The 14455-nt window shown below is 42.3% G+C and overlaps 1 protein-coding gene across 1 annotated transcript in view; it reads right to left on the bottom strand.

Annotated features, from left to right (window-relative positions):
* TMX4 (thioredoxin related transmembrane protein 4) overlaps positions 1 to 14455 on the bottom strand; it is a 59943-nt gene that overhangs the window by 20835 nt on the left and 24653 nt on the right. Inside the window, exons 3-4 of the mRNA XM_054180179.1 lie at positions 10370 to 10851; positions 69 to 184 (exon numbers count right to left, since the gene is read on the bottom strand). Coding sequence (XP_054036154.1) covers positions 69 to 184; positions 10370 to 10851 — 598 coding nt within the window. The remainder of the gene's footprint in view (positions 1 to 68; positions 185 to 10369; positions 10852 to 14455) is intronic.

Raw genomic sequence — 14455 nt, forward strand, 5'->3', positions numbered from 1 at the left:
ATACTCAGATACTAAGTGGTACTTACATTGAATAATTCCTTTAAATAAAAACTTATTTCATACTATACCTGGTTCTTGAGTGACATCCACCTTTCCCACAGTGATATCTAGATGTTCACTTTCCTTTGCAAAACTCTCCCATGTCGATTCAATCTGTTTACAAGCTGGACACCAAGGAGCATAGCTAAAGGAGAAAAGACAGGTTAAATATATTAATATTCTTACACTTGCAGACACATTCAAATTGATTTTCTGTACAGAGAAAATACAAACACATTAATCACACAGGAAAAAACACACTACAGTTTTTCTTAAATCTATTGAATAGAAAAGCCAAGTAGTTTTGTATCAATCTCTACATTCCTCCTCATGTCATTAAAGCAACAACAAATCTCCATAGATTTGAGTTAGTCAAATTTCTCAAAGGTAGTTTCTCACAGAAGAGGTAGAATCAAGTTTACTCTGAGTGTTTTATGGTAGCCTTGAAACCTAAGTATTTTTTAAAAGGATAACATGTCATTTGGAAGTTAAAAGACCACAATATTAAAATATGTGCTGTATTTTACAGGACTAGAAATGTATGGGTTTAAGTAAGAAAACTAATACTGGGGGGGTTTTGAATCAACATAACTCCATGTGAGACTATCTGAAAACAGTACATAAATCCTATCCAGCCAAGAAACAACCTCTAAGTGTCTTTTGTAAAGATTCTGGAAGCAGTCACACATGCAGAGCTACTTCCCATTGTGGTGCTGGCAAATAGAGGGCTTTTAGTAATAGTCTGACACTTCAGAAAGGCTGTATTTTATTACAGTAGCTTGACTGACAAGTAAGAAACTGGACACACCCATCAGATAATGCTGTTGGTGTTGCTCTAAAGACAGAAGTCAAGCATTTCCTAAATCTAGGTTCTCTAGACAAACTCATGTCATGAGATTTTTTTAGCCTAAGGTACTACCTGATTTTGAAACAGAAATCTGCCCCACATCAAGATTTGTGTTTACATTTTACATTCATGAGCCTCTCTTCTAAATGAAATTAAGTGGAATATTCAATAGACATGGTTATCGGTCAAAAGACTATAAACTTTTTCTTAAGCTCAAAAAAGCATTAAAAATCGCTCCTATCAGAGTCTGGCAGTGACAGAACATAACACTAAACTTCAACATAAGCCTTATTTCTTGGCTTCTTAGTTTTGATTACCAGTATTGAATGTGGGATGGCAACAATAATATACGATGCTATAAGATCAAATCATTCCCACTGAACATTGGCACAATCAAGACTGAAATATTTGCTTTACATCCCTCAAATGACATGTTCAGTTTTTTGCCAGCCAGGAAACACCCTGTGCCCACATATACAAGAAAGAACTTGCAATTGGTATCAAATTTTTTCAAGAGTTAGCACTGCTGTTTACTTCATCATTGCCAATTTCTGAGGCACTAAGGAGTGCCTCCTGAAAATAAAAACACTTGATTGTCAAAGCCTCATTGTGCTTCTCTCCAGTCTTAAAACACTTCTCCTTACACTTTGTCTTGTATCTTTTGGTAAGATACAAGAGTAAGATACTTCACACTTGGGTCCCCTTTATCAAAAGTTTCAAAGAACATTTTGCACTCTGAAGATATTAGGTCAAAAGGAGTGACTTTACTTCAATGCAAGCCTCTAACAAATGCATTAGAACTGTGCTGTTTCTACAGCAGTCACACTACAACTACTATCCTTATATTCCTCACCCCCAAAAAGACAATCAGATCATACAATCATTAAGGTTGGGAAAGACATTGACAATCAAAAACCAACCATCAGCCTAACATCACCATGCCTACTAAGCCATGTCCCAAAGTGCCATGTCTATGCTTTTTTATTTTAACACTTCCAGGGTTGATGACTCCACCAATTCCCCAGGTAGCCTGTTCTAATGCTTGACTAGCCCTTCAGTAAAGAAATTTTTCCCAATGTCTAATCTAAACCTTCCCTGGCACAATCTGAGGCCACATCCTCTTGTCGTATCGCTCCTTTGAGGTAATTGTAGAAAGCAATGAGGTCTCCTCTAAGCCTCCTCTTCTCCAGATTAAACAATCCCAGTTCCTTCAACTGCTCCTCATACAGCTTGTTCTCCAGACCCTTCACCAGCCTCGATGTCCTTCTCTGGAAACACTCCAGCACCTCCGGAGTCCTTCTTGTAGTGAGGGACCCAAAACTGAACATAGTATTCAAGACCAAGTACAGGGGCACCATCACTTCCTTACTCCTCCTGGCCACACTATTTCTGGTACAGATCAAGGTGCTGTTGGCCTTCTTGGCCACCTGAGCACATTACTGGCAGAGTTCAGCTGGCTGTCAACCAGCACCCCCAGGCCCTTTTCTGATGGGCAACTTTCCAGCCACTCTGCCCCAAGCCTGCAGCATTGCATGGGACTGTTGTGACCCAACTGCTGAGAAGTGTGCTGTGAAACCAGTCTTTGTTGCTTCCATCATGTCACAAGATCCAAGACCAGGTCACTTAAAGCAGATGTAACATCATTTTTGTCTCCACAGACAGACTGAGAAATAATTAGCACTTCATCAACACCACCAGATTTAGTGCTTTTACTCCTCTATTTTCTCCCTTTGCACTAGGGGGTACCTTTAGCTGTTAACTTGTTTCCACTGTGCCCTGTGCCTTAAAGTGTGCAAAGAAATAGCAATTGGGTCTTTCCAATTTAAAAATCTAAGTCCACTAGAATCTAAATCAAGACCTGGGCAGTTGGTTAAGGAAAATAAGCTCAGTAGTCTGTTGCACACTCAAAAGCAATTTATTGATCTCCATTATCTAAAAATTAGATTGAAAAAACCATGCAACTACAAATTACACGTTGCCAAGTTATTCACCACAAGCAGGTAACACACATCTCTTAACACACACAGTAAAGTATCACCAAACCTCTTGACTGGAGCAAAGTCTTACCAATTAAATATCTGCATTCCATCAACAATGCAACTAAGATCTACTGGTGAGATCCAGTGCAAGAACAATTTCGACATGCCAGAACTGTTTCAAAATAGCCATGTGTTTTCTAGTTCCTACTCCAATCCATTACGATAACCGAAGCTTTTTCAGAGGGCATAAAGGAGGTTATCCAAAAGCAAAATTTCAAGCTCTTAAGTCAAAAGCAAAGTCGCTGATCTACAGAATAAAGTATTTCAACTTTTAAATACCAGCAGCTTCACTGATAGCCACAGTACCATAAATAAATAAATACTGAAGGTAAAACCAGTTTGAGCAAACATGCCATTCAGTCATGTCTCTACAGAGTTGATCAGTAAACACAGAATGACTTCACAAGGATTTACTGATACAACTTCCAACTCCAAGTCACTAACTTCTCTCCTTAGTAACTGCATGGCTAGGGAATTCACCATTTTGAAGTGAATGTAACTGACTCCTTTTAGCTGCTTTTTCTCTATCATTATGGGTAACTGTCATCATTGAACATCTGTAACCTTGAATACCATTCTACGCTTTGCTCTGATGGCAATTTCACAAAGTTACAAGAATCCAGGAAAAATGGGGAAACTGCCTATGGATATGGGCATGGGAGGACTTGCTGAAGAGAAAACACTAGAACAGGCAAGACAGGAGTTTCCCCATTTAGTTAGTTATTTCTCAGTTCAAGACATTCAATTTTTATAAAAGGTACTGCTTAAACCAAGTTATTTGCTGGATTTCAGATTGAGAGAACTATTAGAGATGCAAATGTTGAGACTGTCCCTAACAGAATAGTAAAAATAGTATCAGGATGAAGTATTTATTACTTTTTTTTTGTTTATATATTTCTGCCTTATTGCTACAGATGTCATAAACATACAAAAAAAAGATGACTCTGTCCAGTGTCTTTAGGTGATACCTTAAAACTACCACTTGATTCATTCATGTTTCTAAATTCATACATGTTTCTAAATAAGTCTTGAGTCAGCTTTCTAATTTCATGGCTAAGCTTCAGAAGGTCAATGACAAATTTTGCCAGCTTTTCAAGTGAGCAGGTGGTAGCCAAAGATACAAAAGGTAGCCCCTGTAATCTACAAAAACATATCACAATAGTACACTCTGGAAGCTGACAAGAAGTTTCCTATAGTGTGCCAACACCCTTCCTAAACAGACAAGCAAGAGCTCTGCAAAGGTTTAACAAGTTGTGTGCTTTTTTTGTTGTTTGGGTGGGTTTTGTACATACTGCCAAAGCCCCATCTACCCCCAAAGAGCAAACAGGTTTCTTCCCAGGGTTCTCCTGCCAAGTTTCACTGCAATACTTGACATCCCAAATGGGCTTCTTGAAATGACAATACAACCAGGCATCATTCTGGGGAATTTGTTACAGGGTGCAAGCTCAACCTTATAAATGCCCATTCTCCTGTATTTACCTCAGTAACCTGACATGCATCTCATTTCCAACAATACCTGAGTGAAAGGGAAAAATGTAACTGCATAAGATGGTGGTGTGGCACACCAGAAGCCAAACAAATTGTATTCTCCAAGGTAACACTTCAAATGCACTACTTCTACAGCTCAACAATGAAATGCCTTTTAAATTTCCAAGAGCAAGATGAGAAGCAAAGTAGGGTATATTGTCATTATTCCACTTTCTAGTTTCAGAACTAAGAAAAGGATAAAAATACAATCTGCAATTAAAACAAACCATCCAAACCTTTCAAAGGATAAATAGTTTTTTAAATAGAAAGCAGATCAATCTCTGAGAAATTATGTGAAATCTTCTAGAACTTCAGCAGATTAGGTTCCATCATTCTACATAGAAAGGGACAAAGTAATAAGAGTAAAGCATCTGCTGCCAATTATATTTCAGTTTCACAAGAACATGACAAACAAAAGCCTGGATACAAACAAATCAAGCACTCTCAAAACTGACAGAGAATTCCCAGTTTTCTTGAACTCTCAGTCTAACTTACAGTAATTGTTGTATTATTCATTAAATTCTTCACAAGTTTATTTACACAAAGTGTTTCAAGCCAGCTGCTTAGAAACATAAAACCATGTACCAAAACATTCAGCTACATTTTTAGCACGCTCCCTTGAAACTACAGACAAAAGCACTGATGAGAGGACCAAATCCATCTGACAACCTGGCCCACTAAAAAGCAGGGCAATGTTTAACAACAAATGACAATGAGAAAATAAAGTATGACCCTACACTACACGTAAGCTATCATAAGCTAGCCTTGAAAACATGACTACTATTAGCACTATTCTCCTGATTTTCACTTGGCTAGAATTAAAATAGAAAATTAAGACGTTCATTTTCAGTACACACAGCACAGCTGAAACAAACAGGAACAAAAATTTCTAACACCCTGTGTCAGAACTAAATTAGGGATTTTCCCAATGAGCAAGTACATAAAGTACTGCAGGCATGACAGTAGCATATAGTTTCATTTGTAACCAGAGGCACAAAGACAAGTTTTGTTGGGACATTTTGTTTTAATCTACTTCAAAAAGAAGGGGACGTTAAATTAAGATCAGCCAAGCTTGCAACAAGCCACATTTACAAAAGCAAAATGCACTTCCAAATAAACAGACCACGAACTAGTTTTCTATATTCCTAGCAGACACAATATTAAAGACAAAAAGGAAACACACATTAATTAATCATTATTTTACAGCTACAGAATGGAAATAAGTCAATAGGGAAACCTTTTAAAAAAATTAATTCCAGCATCACACTCACAGCACTTCAGAGAGGATTCGTGTGTTGAGATAGTAACAATAAGCAAGAAGTGTTGCAATTTCTGTTAAAGTTATCCAGAACATTTTCATCAATGAAATGCAACAGTGCTTCCACTGTCTGCAATTTTGCCAGCTATGAATAATCAAATACTTACAAACAGGCAGCCAAGTACACACACATTAGCTAGGAAGGATGAAGGGGGGGAAAAAAACAAACCTATTTCCACTACAAATCCCACCCACAGGTAATTACTAGATTTACATTTCCCCATTTGTGCACCTGAGAACAAAACCAAAGTGGTACCACTCGCAGCAAAGCCGTTTTCAAAGCATCAGTGTCAACCCAGACTGAGGTCAAACATAAGCAGGTAGGTGCCCAGGCAACTGGCTGCAGAGAGTGCGCGAGCCTGGTACTTGAAATGGAGGGTAGTGGAGATAACACCTGCATTAGGTGTGAGCAGATTGACTATCTCCTTAACCTAGTGGCTGAATTGAAGGAGGAAGTTACTAGACTTAGGACTGTAAGGGAATGTAAAAGGGAGTTGAACTTGAATAATCAGGCTCTGCAGGCTCCCCTAGCAGAGGCAGGTGACCCAAAAAGCAGCACGGAATGGATACAGGTCCCTCTTAGGAGACGTAAAGTAAAATCCCCACACCTCCCCTCATTCCCCACTGCTCTTGCAAAACAAATATGGGGCACTGGAAGTTGAGGGTAAGGCGATTCTGATGGCAGAAGACACACCATCTGAGGTGTTGCCTAAGGCAAAACAGCCTGCCCCCAGCATCAGGACTTGTTCCCTCAGAAAAAAAAAAAAAAAAGAGGGTAATTGTTATTGATGATTCCCTCCTGAGGGGAACAGAGGGCCCCATATGTTGGCCAGATCCTTCCCACAGGGAAGCCCGCTGCCTCCCTGGGGCCCAGGTCAGGGATGTTACCAGAAGGCTTCCTAGCCTGGTACAGTCCTCCGATTACTATCCCTTAATAGTTATGCAGTTAGGGAACGCTGATGTTGCAACCAGAGGTCCCAAGGCAATCAAAAAGCGCTTCAAGACTCTGGGAAAACTGGTTGAGGGGTCAGGGGTACAGGTAATTTTTTCATCAATATCCTTAGTTGGAAGGACTAATGAAAGGAACAGGAAAGCAGGTGTAATTAACAAGTGGCTCAGAGGCTGGTGCTACCAAAAGAATTTTGGGTTTCTTTGATCATGGGGAAATTTCTATGGCACCAGGTCCGTTAGCAACAAATGGAGTACATCCATCTCAGAGGGGGAGAAAGATCTTAATGCATGAGAATGGCCTATCCCCCAAAAGGGAAAAAGGTTCTAGGAAGGGAGTTGGCAGGTCTCATTGACAGGGCTTTAAACTAGATTTGAAGGGGGAAGGGGCTGAAACCAGTCCCCCCAGACAGGAGTCTGGGGGTGGTAAGCTGGAGTGCACTCTGCACTGGGTCAGGAACTGGCTGCAGGGCCAAGCCCAGGGTGTGGTGGTGAATGGTGCCACATCCAGCTGGCAGCCAGTCACTAATGGTGTTCCCCAGGGATCAGTGCTGGGCCCCATGCTCTTTAACGTCTTTTTCGATGAGGGGATTGAGTCCATCAAGAGTAAATTCGCAGGTGACACCAAGCTGGGGGCAGGTGTGGATCTGTTAGAGGGTAGGAGAGCTCTGCAGAGGGACCTTGATGCACTGGACAGATGGGCAGAGTCCAAGGGCATGAAATTTAACACATCTAAGTGCCGGGTTCTACACATTGGCCACGACAATAACCCCATGCAGTGCTCCAGGCTGGGGTCAGAGTGGCTGGAGATCAGCCAGGCAGAGGGGGACCTGGGGGTACTTGTTGATGGTAGGCTGAACATGAATCAGCAGTGTGCCCAGGCAGCCAGGAGGGCCAATGGCATCCTGGCCTGGATCAGGAACAGTGTGGCCAGCAGGAGCAGGGAAGTCATTCTGCCCCTGTACTCAGCACTGGTTAGGCCACACCTGGAGTACTGTGTCCAGTTCTGGACTCCTCAGTTTAGGAAAGATCTTGAGTTCCTGGAACGTGTCCAGAGAAGGGCAACAAAGCTGGTGAAGGGTTTGGAGCACAAGCCCTATGAGGAGAGATTGAGGGAGCTGGGGTTGCTTAGCCTGGAGAAGAGCAGACTCAGGGGAGACCTTATTGCTCTCTACATCTACCTGAAGGGAGGTTGTAGCCAGGTGGGGGTTGGTCTCTTCTCCTGGGCAGCCAGCACCAGAACAAGAGGACACAGTCTCAAGCTGCACCAGGGGAGGTTTAGTCTGGATGTTAGGAAGTAGTTTTTCACAGAAAGAGTGATTTGCCATTGGAATGGGCTGCCCAGGGAGGTGGTGGAGTCACCATCACTAGAGGTGTTTAGGAAGAGCCTGGATGGGGCACTTGGTGCCATGGTTTAGTTGATTAGATAAAAATATAAGTATGACTTAGAAAACAAAGTTGTTCTTAACAAACAGGAGCTTCTTTGAGCAAATGAGGTTTGGTTGAACAATGTTGTAGTTTTGCCGCACAGAACGGGAGGAATCAATGAACTGACATACTGAACTCCTGTCCAGATCACCATCTCTAAACCACATAAAAATCAGAAGCCGAAAATCCATCAGCATGAAAACAGCTGATATAATCATAAGAAATCAATGCTAGACCTCAAACTCCTGTTTCCACAGGACTGGCAATCTCAATCTATAATTCAGGACCAGCAGCACCATCAGCATCTTCAACAAAGACAAAGCTTCCTTCTCAGAAAAGCGGAAAGCCATAGAAATGTACTAGGATGTGGCACAAAGAACCAAGGTCTTTCACACATCAAAAGAGTGCACATAAAAGTAGCTCTACCTTAATCAACACAGACGCATGTACCACATACAGCAAGGACTAAAGCTAACTTGGCCACCTTTGCTATTGTCTGCTACCTGTCACTACAAACCAAAGAGTAAAGTTTCCAGTGGAGTAAAGACTCCAATGATTTTAACTATTCACTATCCAAACCACTTCTGATTTCAGCCAGTTTCTCTCCCCTTTACTCCTCAAGGGCATGCACAAATAATCAATTTTTTTCTCTTAAAAGTAGAAACTTTCAGTCACTATAAATTACCTTTTTCTCCTTAAGATTCACAACTTGTGTATAAATCAGTAACTTTCATAGAACAACTTCCACATAGGCAGACTAAAATGTCAGAATTTGAGAATTTAAAGCAAATTTACTTTCTGCCACTCCAAAAATCACCTCTTCCCACAACTTTTAGAACACAAGAAATGAAAAGGGGAAAAAAACTCAAAATGCAACTCAAATCCTTAGGCACAACAGTGGGTATCCCTGGCTCTTTCAGTCAGCTATTTCGAATTGTTCCCATCCATTCACTAAGAACAGGTGTCAAGCAGGATCCTGAGCAGAAAAGGCTACAAGGAAGTGATAGTCCCTCCCCTGGGACCAAAGATAACTCAAACTTAGCACTAAAACAAAATGTAAAGCTGCTGGCTAAATATTTATGAGGAAACATGAATTCTGATATTCATTTCATCTGGTTCATCTCACAGGCTACCCAGTGTATTTCAAACTGCTCAAACTGAAGCATTTCCACAGAAGAGTAGCATACGTGCCACAATAAAATACAATTTCAAAGCTGCACAGCACACATATCACATGAGCATAAAGCTGGCAAACTATATTTTTAACTGCTATCAAAACCAACACAAAACCAACCAAACAAAAAAATCCCAACCCACACACCTCAAGTTCCTTTCCTGCCTTTCAAATACAAGCAGGTGAGCTAGCCTCCAAGAATATTATGTGCACTTCAAGAGCTGTGTCATGTCACAAATGAAGCCACGACACCACTGTACTACAGTTAATTAAAAGCATTTAAAAGCCCAGCCCAAAACAGGCAAACCAGGATAAAGCAACCACAGCACTTTAAAAGTTAAAGAAATCTGATGCATCTCCCTTCAACAAGAACTCTGGAGCAAGGTGGCTGGAAGTGAGGGCGTTCCAGGATATTATGTAACTCCACACTAGGAACCTACTCTTGCTAAATATTACCTACCAAACTCAGCCTTCCTAGCTTGTACAGAAACCAGCGACAGTTCCAAGCGGGTAAGGAGTGCACGGTACAGTGCCTGACGCTGTATTCCCTAGGTGATAGTTGTCTTGAATAACATCGCTCAAACGCCCACTTGAAATGTGCCCAACTTAACCGTAGGGCACTCGGGCGCATTCTGCCTGCACACGGCTAAAACCCTAAGTAAAACGACTTTTATCACCTCAAGTAAGATGACCGTGTATCTACAGGCTCTGGACAGAGAACGCTTGGTAGAAGAGAGGATCATAAGCATTTCGTGGATCTTCCTGGACGCCGCTTGGCCACCTTCTCCCGTTCCCTCCCTCCCTCTTCCTTCCCGCCCACCCAACAGCAGGCCAGCCATTGCAGGGGCGGGGAAGGTGCACGGCGCCTGGGAAGGTCGGCACCGCTCAACCTTTCTGCCCCGGCTGGGGCAGGCGTTACCAGCCATGCCCGCTTGCCTGGACAAGCTCCGAGCTGGGGCTGGGAGATGGGAATACTACCACCACCACCCCCCACCCCCCCATCCCGGCACGTAGCCTCTGAGGCGGGTGGGAAAGTGGCCGTTACTCACAACTCCAACATCCACTGGCCCTGCAACACCAGGCTCCAGTTAGAGCCGCCCAGTACTTGCACACGGCTCCGCGACTCGCCGGGGCTGCATGCCTGGGAGAAGAAGAAAGAGGCGGCGTCAGGACGCAGTACCAGGAGCAGAGCGGACGCACTGCCGAGAAAGAGCCACCAGCCACCCCAGCAGCCCGCCGCCATGTTCAACCCGCCCGCCCCAGGAAGTGAGGGGGCGAGCGGCCGCCGCGGGGGCGGGGCCTGCGCCCGAAGGCGCGCGCGGCGAGGTGACTGGGCAGGAGGCGTTGGGCGCGAGTTGGCGGGGGCGGGCTGCCGCGAGCCCTTGTCCCGGGCCCAGAGCGAGTTGGAAACCCTCGCACTGCTCCGAGTGTGGCCGTAGAGTAAGTGCTCCGGCCCCGCCACGGTAATGGCTTCAGTGAACTCGATCGTATTTAGGAGTCTTCCACGTGCTGGGACCCCTATAATGGGCTGCTGTATTTAAGGTGCTACGTTACGAGCGCTGAGTCAAAAACGATAATAATTTCATTGCGCTGTTGCTAGCTACCACCCCTGTTGGGCTGCCCTGCGGCAGCATGTTTAATGAAGTGTCTACTGTGGCCCCGAAGGACTGCCTACCCTAGGCAGACAGCCTGTCTATCCCAGTACGTTGTTTAGGCCATCCCAAACACAGGACATGCTACTTCCTTAGTTACCCAGGTAAATTGACGAGAAAAATTAAAAGATCACTGTGCAGATCTGAGCTGCCTCCCTGGATGATAAGGAAATTAGTTCTTGCATGGCTGGAAATTATCTTGACTTGCAACAACTTGTCTTAAAAGGCTTTTCTAACCATTACTGCAATGGTTGATAAGGCCTATTGTTAAGACAGTCACACTTTCCCTTCAAGAACAGGGAACAGTAGGATTTGCCAGGTCTGGATTTTGTCAGATTTTTGTCAGATTTTGACAGTTTGTTTTATGAGGCTCCTTTACATTACTCCAATATTTCTCCATAGGAATCTGGGTTTTAATCAAACTGTTCCTTAAAGTCTGAGTATATTTCTAGCCTTTATTGACTCTATGAACTCAGCATTAGCACCTGGGGGCAGAAGTAAAAGATTGCTCCAAATCAGGAGGAGTTTATTAGCAGCTGTGGTCTTCCACTCTCCCTCCTTCCTTCTGAGCAGAGAGATAGGCCTGCCATGGCACCGTTCACACTATGAAGAAATGAAACAGGGAGCCATTTCCCTCATTTGCTACTTCTCAAGAGTAAGTCACTTCTCCCAATGACTCAATTATATTATCTCTTTGCTAGGTATTCAAATAGTACCCATCATTATCAAAGAAGATTTTTGTTGACAACTTCCCAGTATTGTGGAGATCCCTGCCTTTCTGAGCTGTAAGCTTCTTGGCAGCTGAGGGTCAAGTAGGTAAGAGCCTTACAGAACAGATGTGTTTGCTAATATCTTCCAAGTAATACACATAGACTGAACCAAAAATCTCTATATTACAATTTTTTTAGAGCTTTAGCTACTCTTGCAGTTTTAAAAATAAATATATAAGTAAACATTTATCTAATTTCTCAGTACCTTTCCTGAAGGGAGGGAGAGTTTGAAAACTGGATATGGTATTTTAGCAATGGTTCTGAGATATGTAGTGAAAACTGAAAAATACAGCAGTAGAAATTATTTGAGAAGACACACACTTGGCTGAAGTACCTCTGTGAGGAAATAGTATAGAGAGAACATTTTTTTCTACTGCTCAGTAAGAACTGGGGCAACACACTAGTTTTTCTGTAGATTGATTGAAGGAGAGAGGAAGTGGTTGGCCAAAACCCAGAAAGGTTTGATATCTGGTGGTCCCAAGTGAGTAGAGTTTATGTGACAAAGAGCAATGTGCAAAATGGAAGGCTGAGGAAAATTTTGTTGTGTGGTAGAAGTTGTTATATTTGTGTCCTCAAAACCATGCAAATTAAGGGGGTGGCAAAACAAATCTCCATGAAGTGACTGAGAAGGAACATGTAAAATGATGGCTCCTGGTATGTAGGAGTGTTCCTGTGAATTCAAAAGGACTGGGAAAAAAAAGTCTTGAGGATGAAAAGAGCAAAAGACTTGCTTTATAAGTAATTTCTGTTCATATTCAATGTAGAAGGGTTTGCAGTTCAGGCAAAGTCCACTTAGGAACAAAGGAGAGTTGCCTTCAGTCCTGAAACAGAACACAATGTTCCTAAAACGGGAGACATGTCACACTGCTGCTAATCCCTCTGAAGTAGGACAGGCTGGCAAAGATGGAGAGGATACACCTCATTTGAACCTGGTTAAGAGCATGAGATGGGAAACTGATAAAAAGAGAAAACAGAGGGCCACTGAGAGAAGACAACTCTCTGGGATAGACTATTTATTGCTTTTGTGATTGTTTCAGTTGTTCAGACCTATACAAAATTTACTCTTCTTTACCTTCACTGGGCTTCTTTTTTGTGTACATCTTCAACTTTTACCCTATTTATGTGTCTTGTTCTGCTGGCTTTGCATAGAGTTCAAGGGTTATCGTTTTTCACCTGCCATGCTCCCACTGATGTCACAGACAATGTTTAGAAATCAAACCATCAGTTTAGGTTTCAGCAGCTGTTGATGGAAGCATATCCTTAACCACAGTTAAGTTTTGGGCAGAATTTGGAAAAACAGATTTATAAGTTCACTTCTGAAGCTGTTTGTTTTAATGTTGATTATGAAATGGAACGTTCAGCTGCAGTATGGAAGGAACAAGTAAGTGGGGTGGGCCTGAATGGAGTGATGCCAACAACATACTCTTCTGTTCTGTGATACCGCCAGGATTCAAGTCACAACTATTTATGTACCTTGGTAACCAGTCCTTGCTGTGTGCAGAGGGCAGCACCAAAATACATGGTTTCCTAGACTTCCCTAGCTGTAATTTCAGTATTTCTCTTAAAGGACGTGAGCAAGACTATGCGTTGTCATCCATAAATGTTTTCTGTGTCATTATATTCATTGAACTAAAATTTAGCCTCCTGTCACTTTGGCTTTCCACTGGAAAAAGAAGGGAATTAAAAACTGGTTGACTTTAGGTGTGTGTTATAAAGTATATAGTTAGAAAACTTTTTTTTTTCCTGTAAGTTTGTTTTTCATAGGTTTATTTTCTACTTCATTAAAGGTAGCCCAATTTTAGTTTGTATGGGTCTCTTGTTAAAAAGAATGGTATTCTAGCATTCTTGATGTGTTTTCTTTCACTGTGTGCCATGATGGATCCACGAGACTGCCTACAGTAGAATAAATTATTGTAACACTCATTTACCTAGAACATGCCTAATATCACAGTATCACAGTATCACAGTAACTAAGGTTGGAAGAGACCCCAAGGATCATCAAGTCCAACCTGTTCCAACAGACCTCACAACTAGATCATAGCACCAAGTGCCACGTCCAATCTCCCCTTGAACACCTCCAGGGACGGCGACTCCACCACCTCCCTGGGCAGCCCATTCCAATGACGAATGACTCGCTCGGTGAAGAACTTTCTCCTCACCTCGAGTCTAAACCTCCCCTGACACAACTTGAGACTGTGTCCCCTTGTTCTGGTGCTGGTTGCCTGGGAGAAGAGACCAACCCCCTCCTGTCTACAACCACCCTTCAGGTAGTTGTAGAGGGCAATATCGCTATCAGTGCAATCTTTTCAGTTCTGTACTGGATTTCCAGAACTGTCCTCCCAAACTTTTGAAGTTTGTTTTTGATGCATTGTTTATAAAACTAGAAAATAAGGTGTGGTTATCACACAGAGAGTAGCAATTTTGATATTTCCAGTTTTATATGTACATGTACCTAATAGTATTTGCCATGAGTTTTTCACTATTTGAATTGCTAAAAGGGTTCGAAACTTGGTTTATCAGTTAGGACAAATAATGTAGTAGGGAATGAAGGGTGTGTGGCCAGAACGAAGTACTGCACACACATTCTAAGATGGATTTATTAGCCTTAAAGTTTTCTGTATTTAAGAAGAATGGTGTTCTTTAAAATAGATCAGTAAATATACAGCACTGTAACTAACTGCTTAAAACTCACCGCTCCTCTACCTTTGATACC

The sequence above is a fragment of the Dryobates pubescens genome, chromosome 3 (assembly GCF_014839835.1).
Source record: "Dryobates pubescens isolate bDryPub1 chromosome 3, bDryPub1.pri, whole genome shotgun sequence".
NCBI lineage: Eukaryota > Metazoa > Chordata > Aves > Piciformes > Picidae > Dryobates > Dryobates pubescens.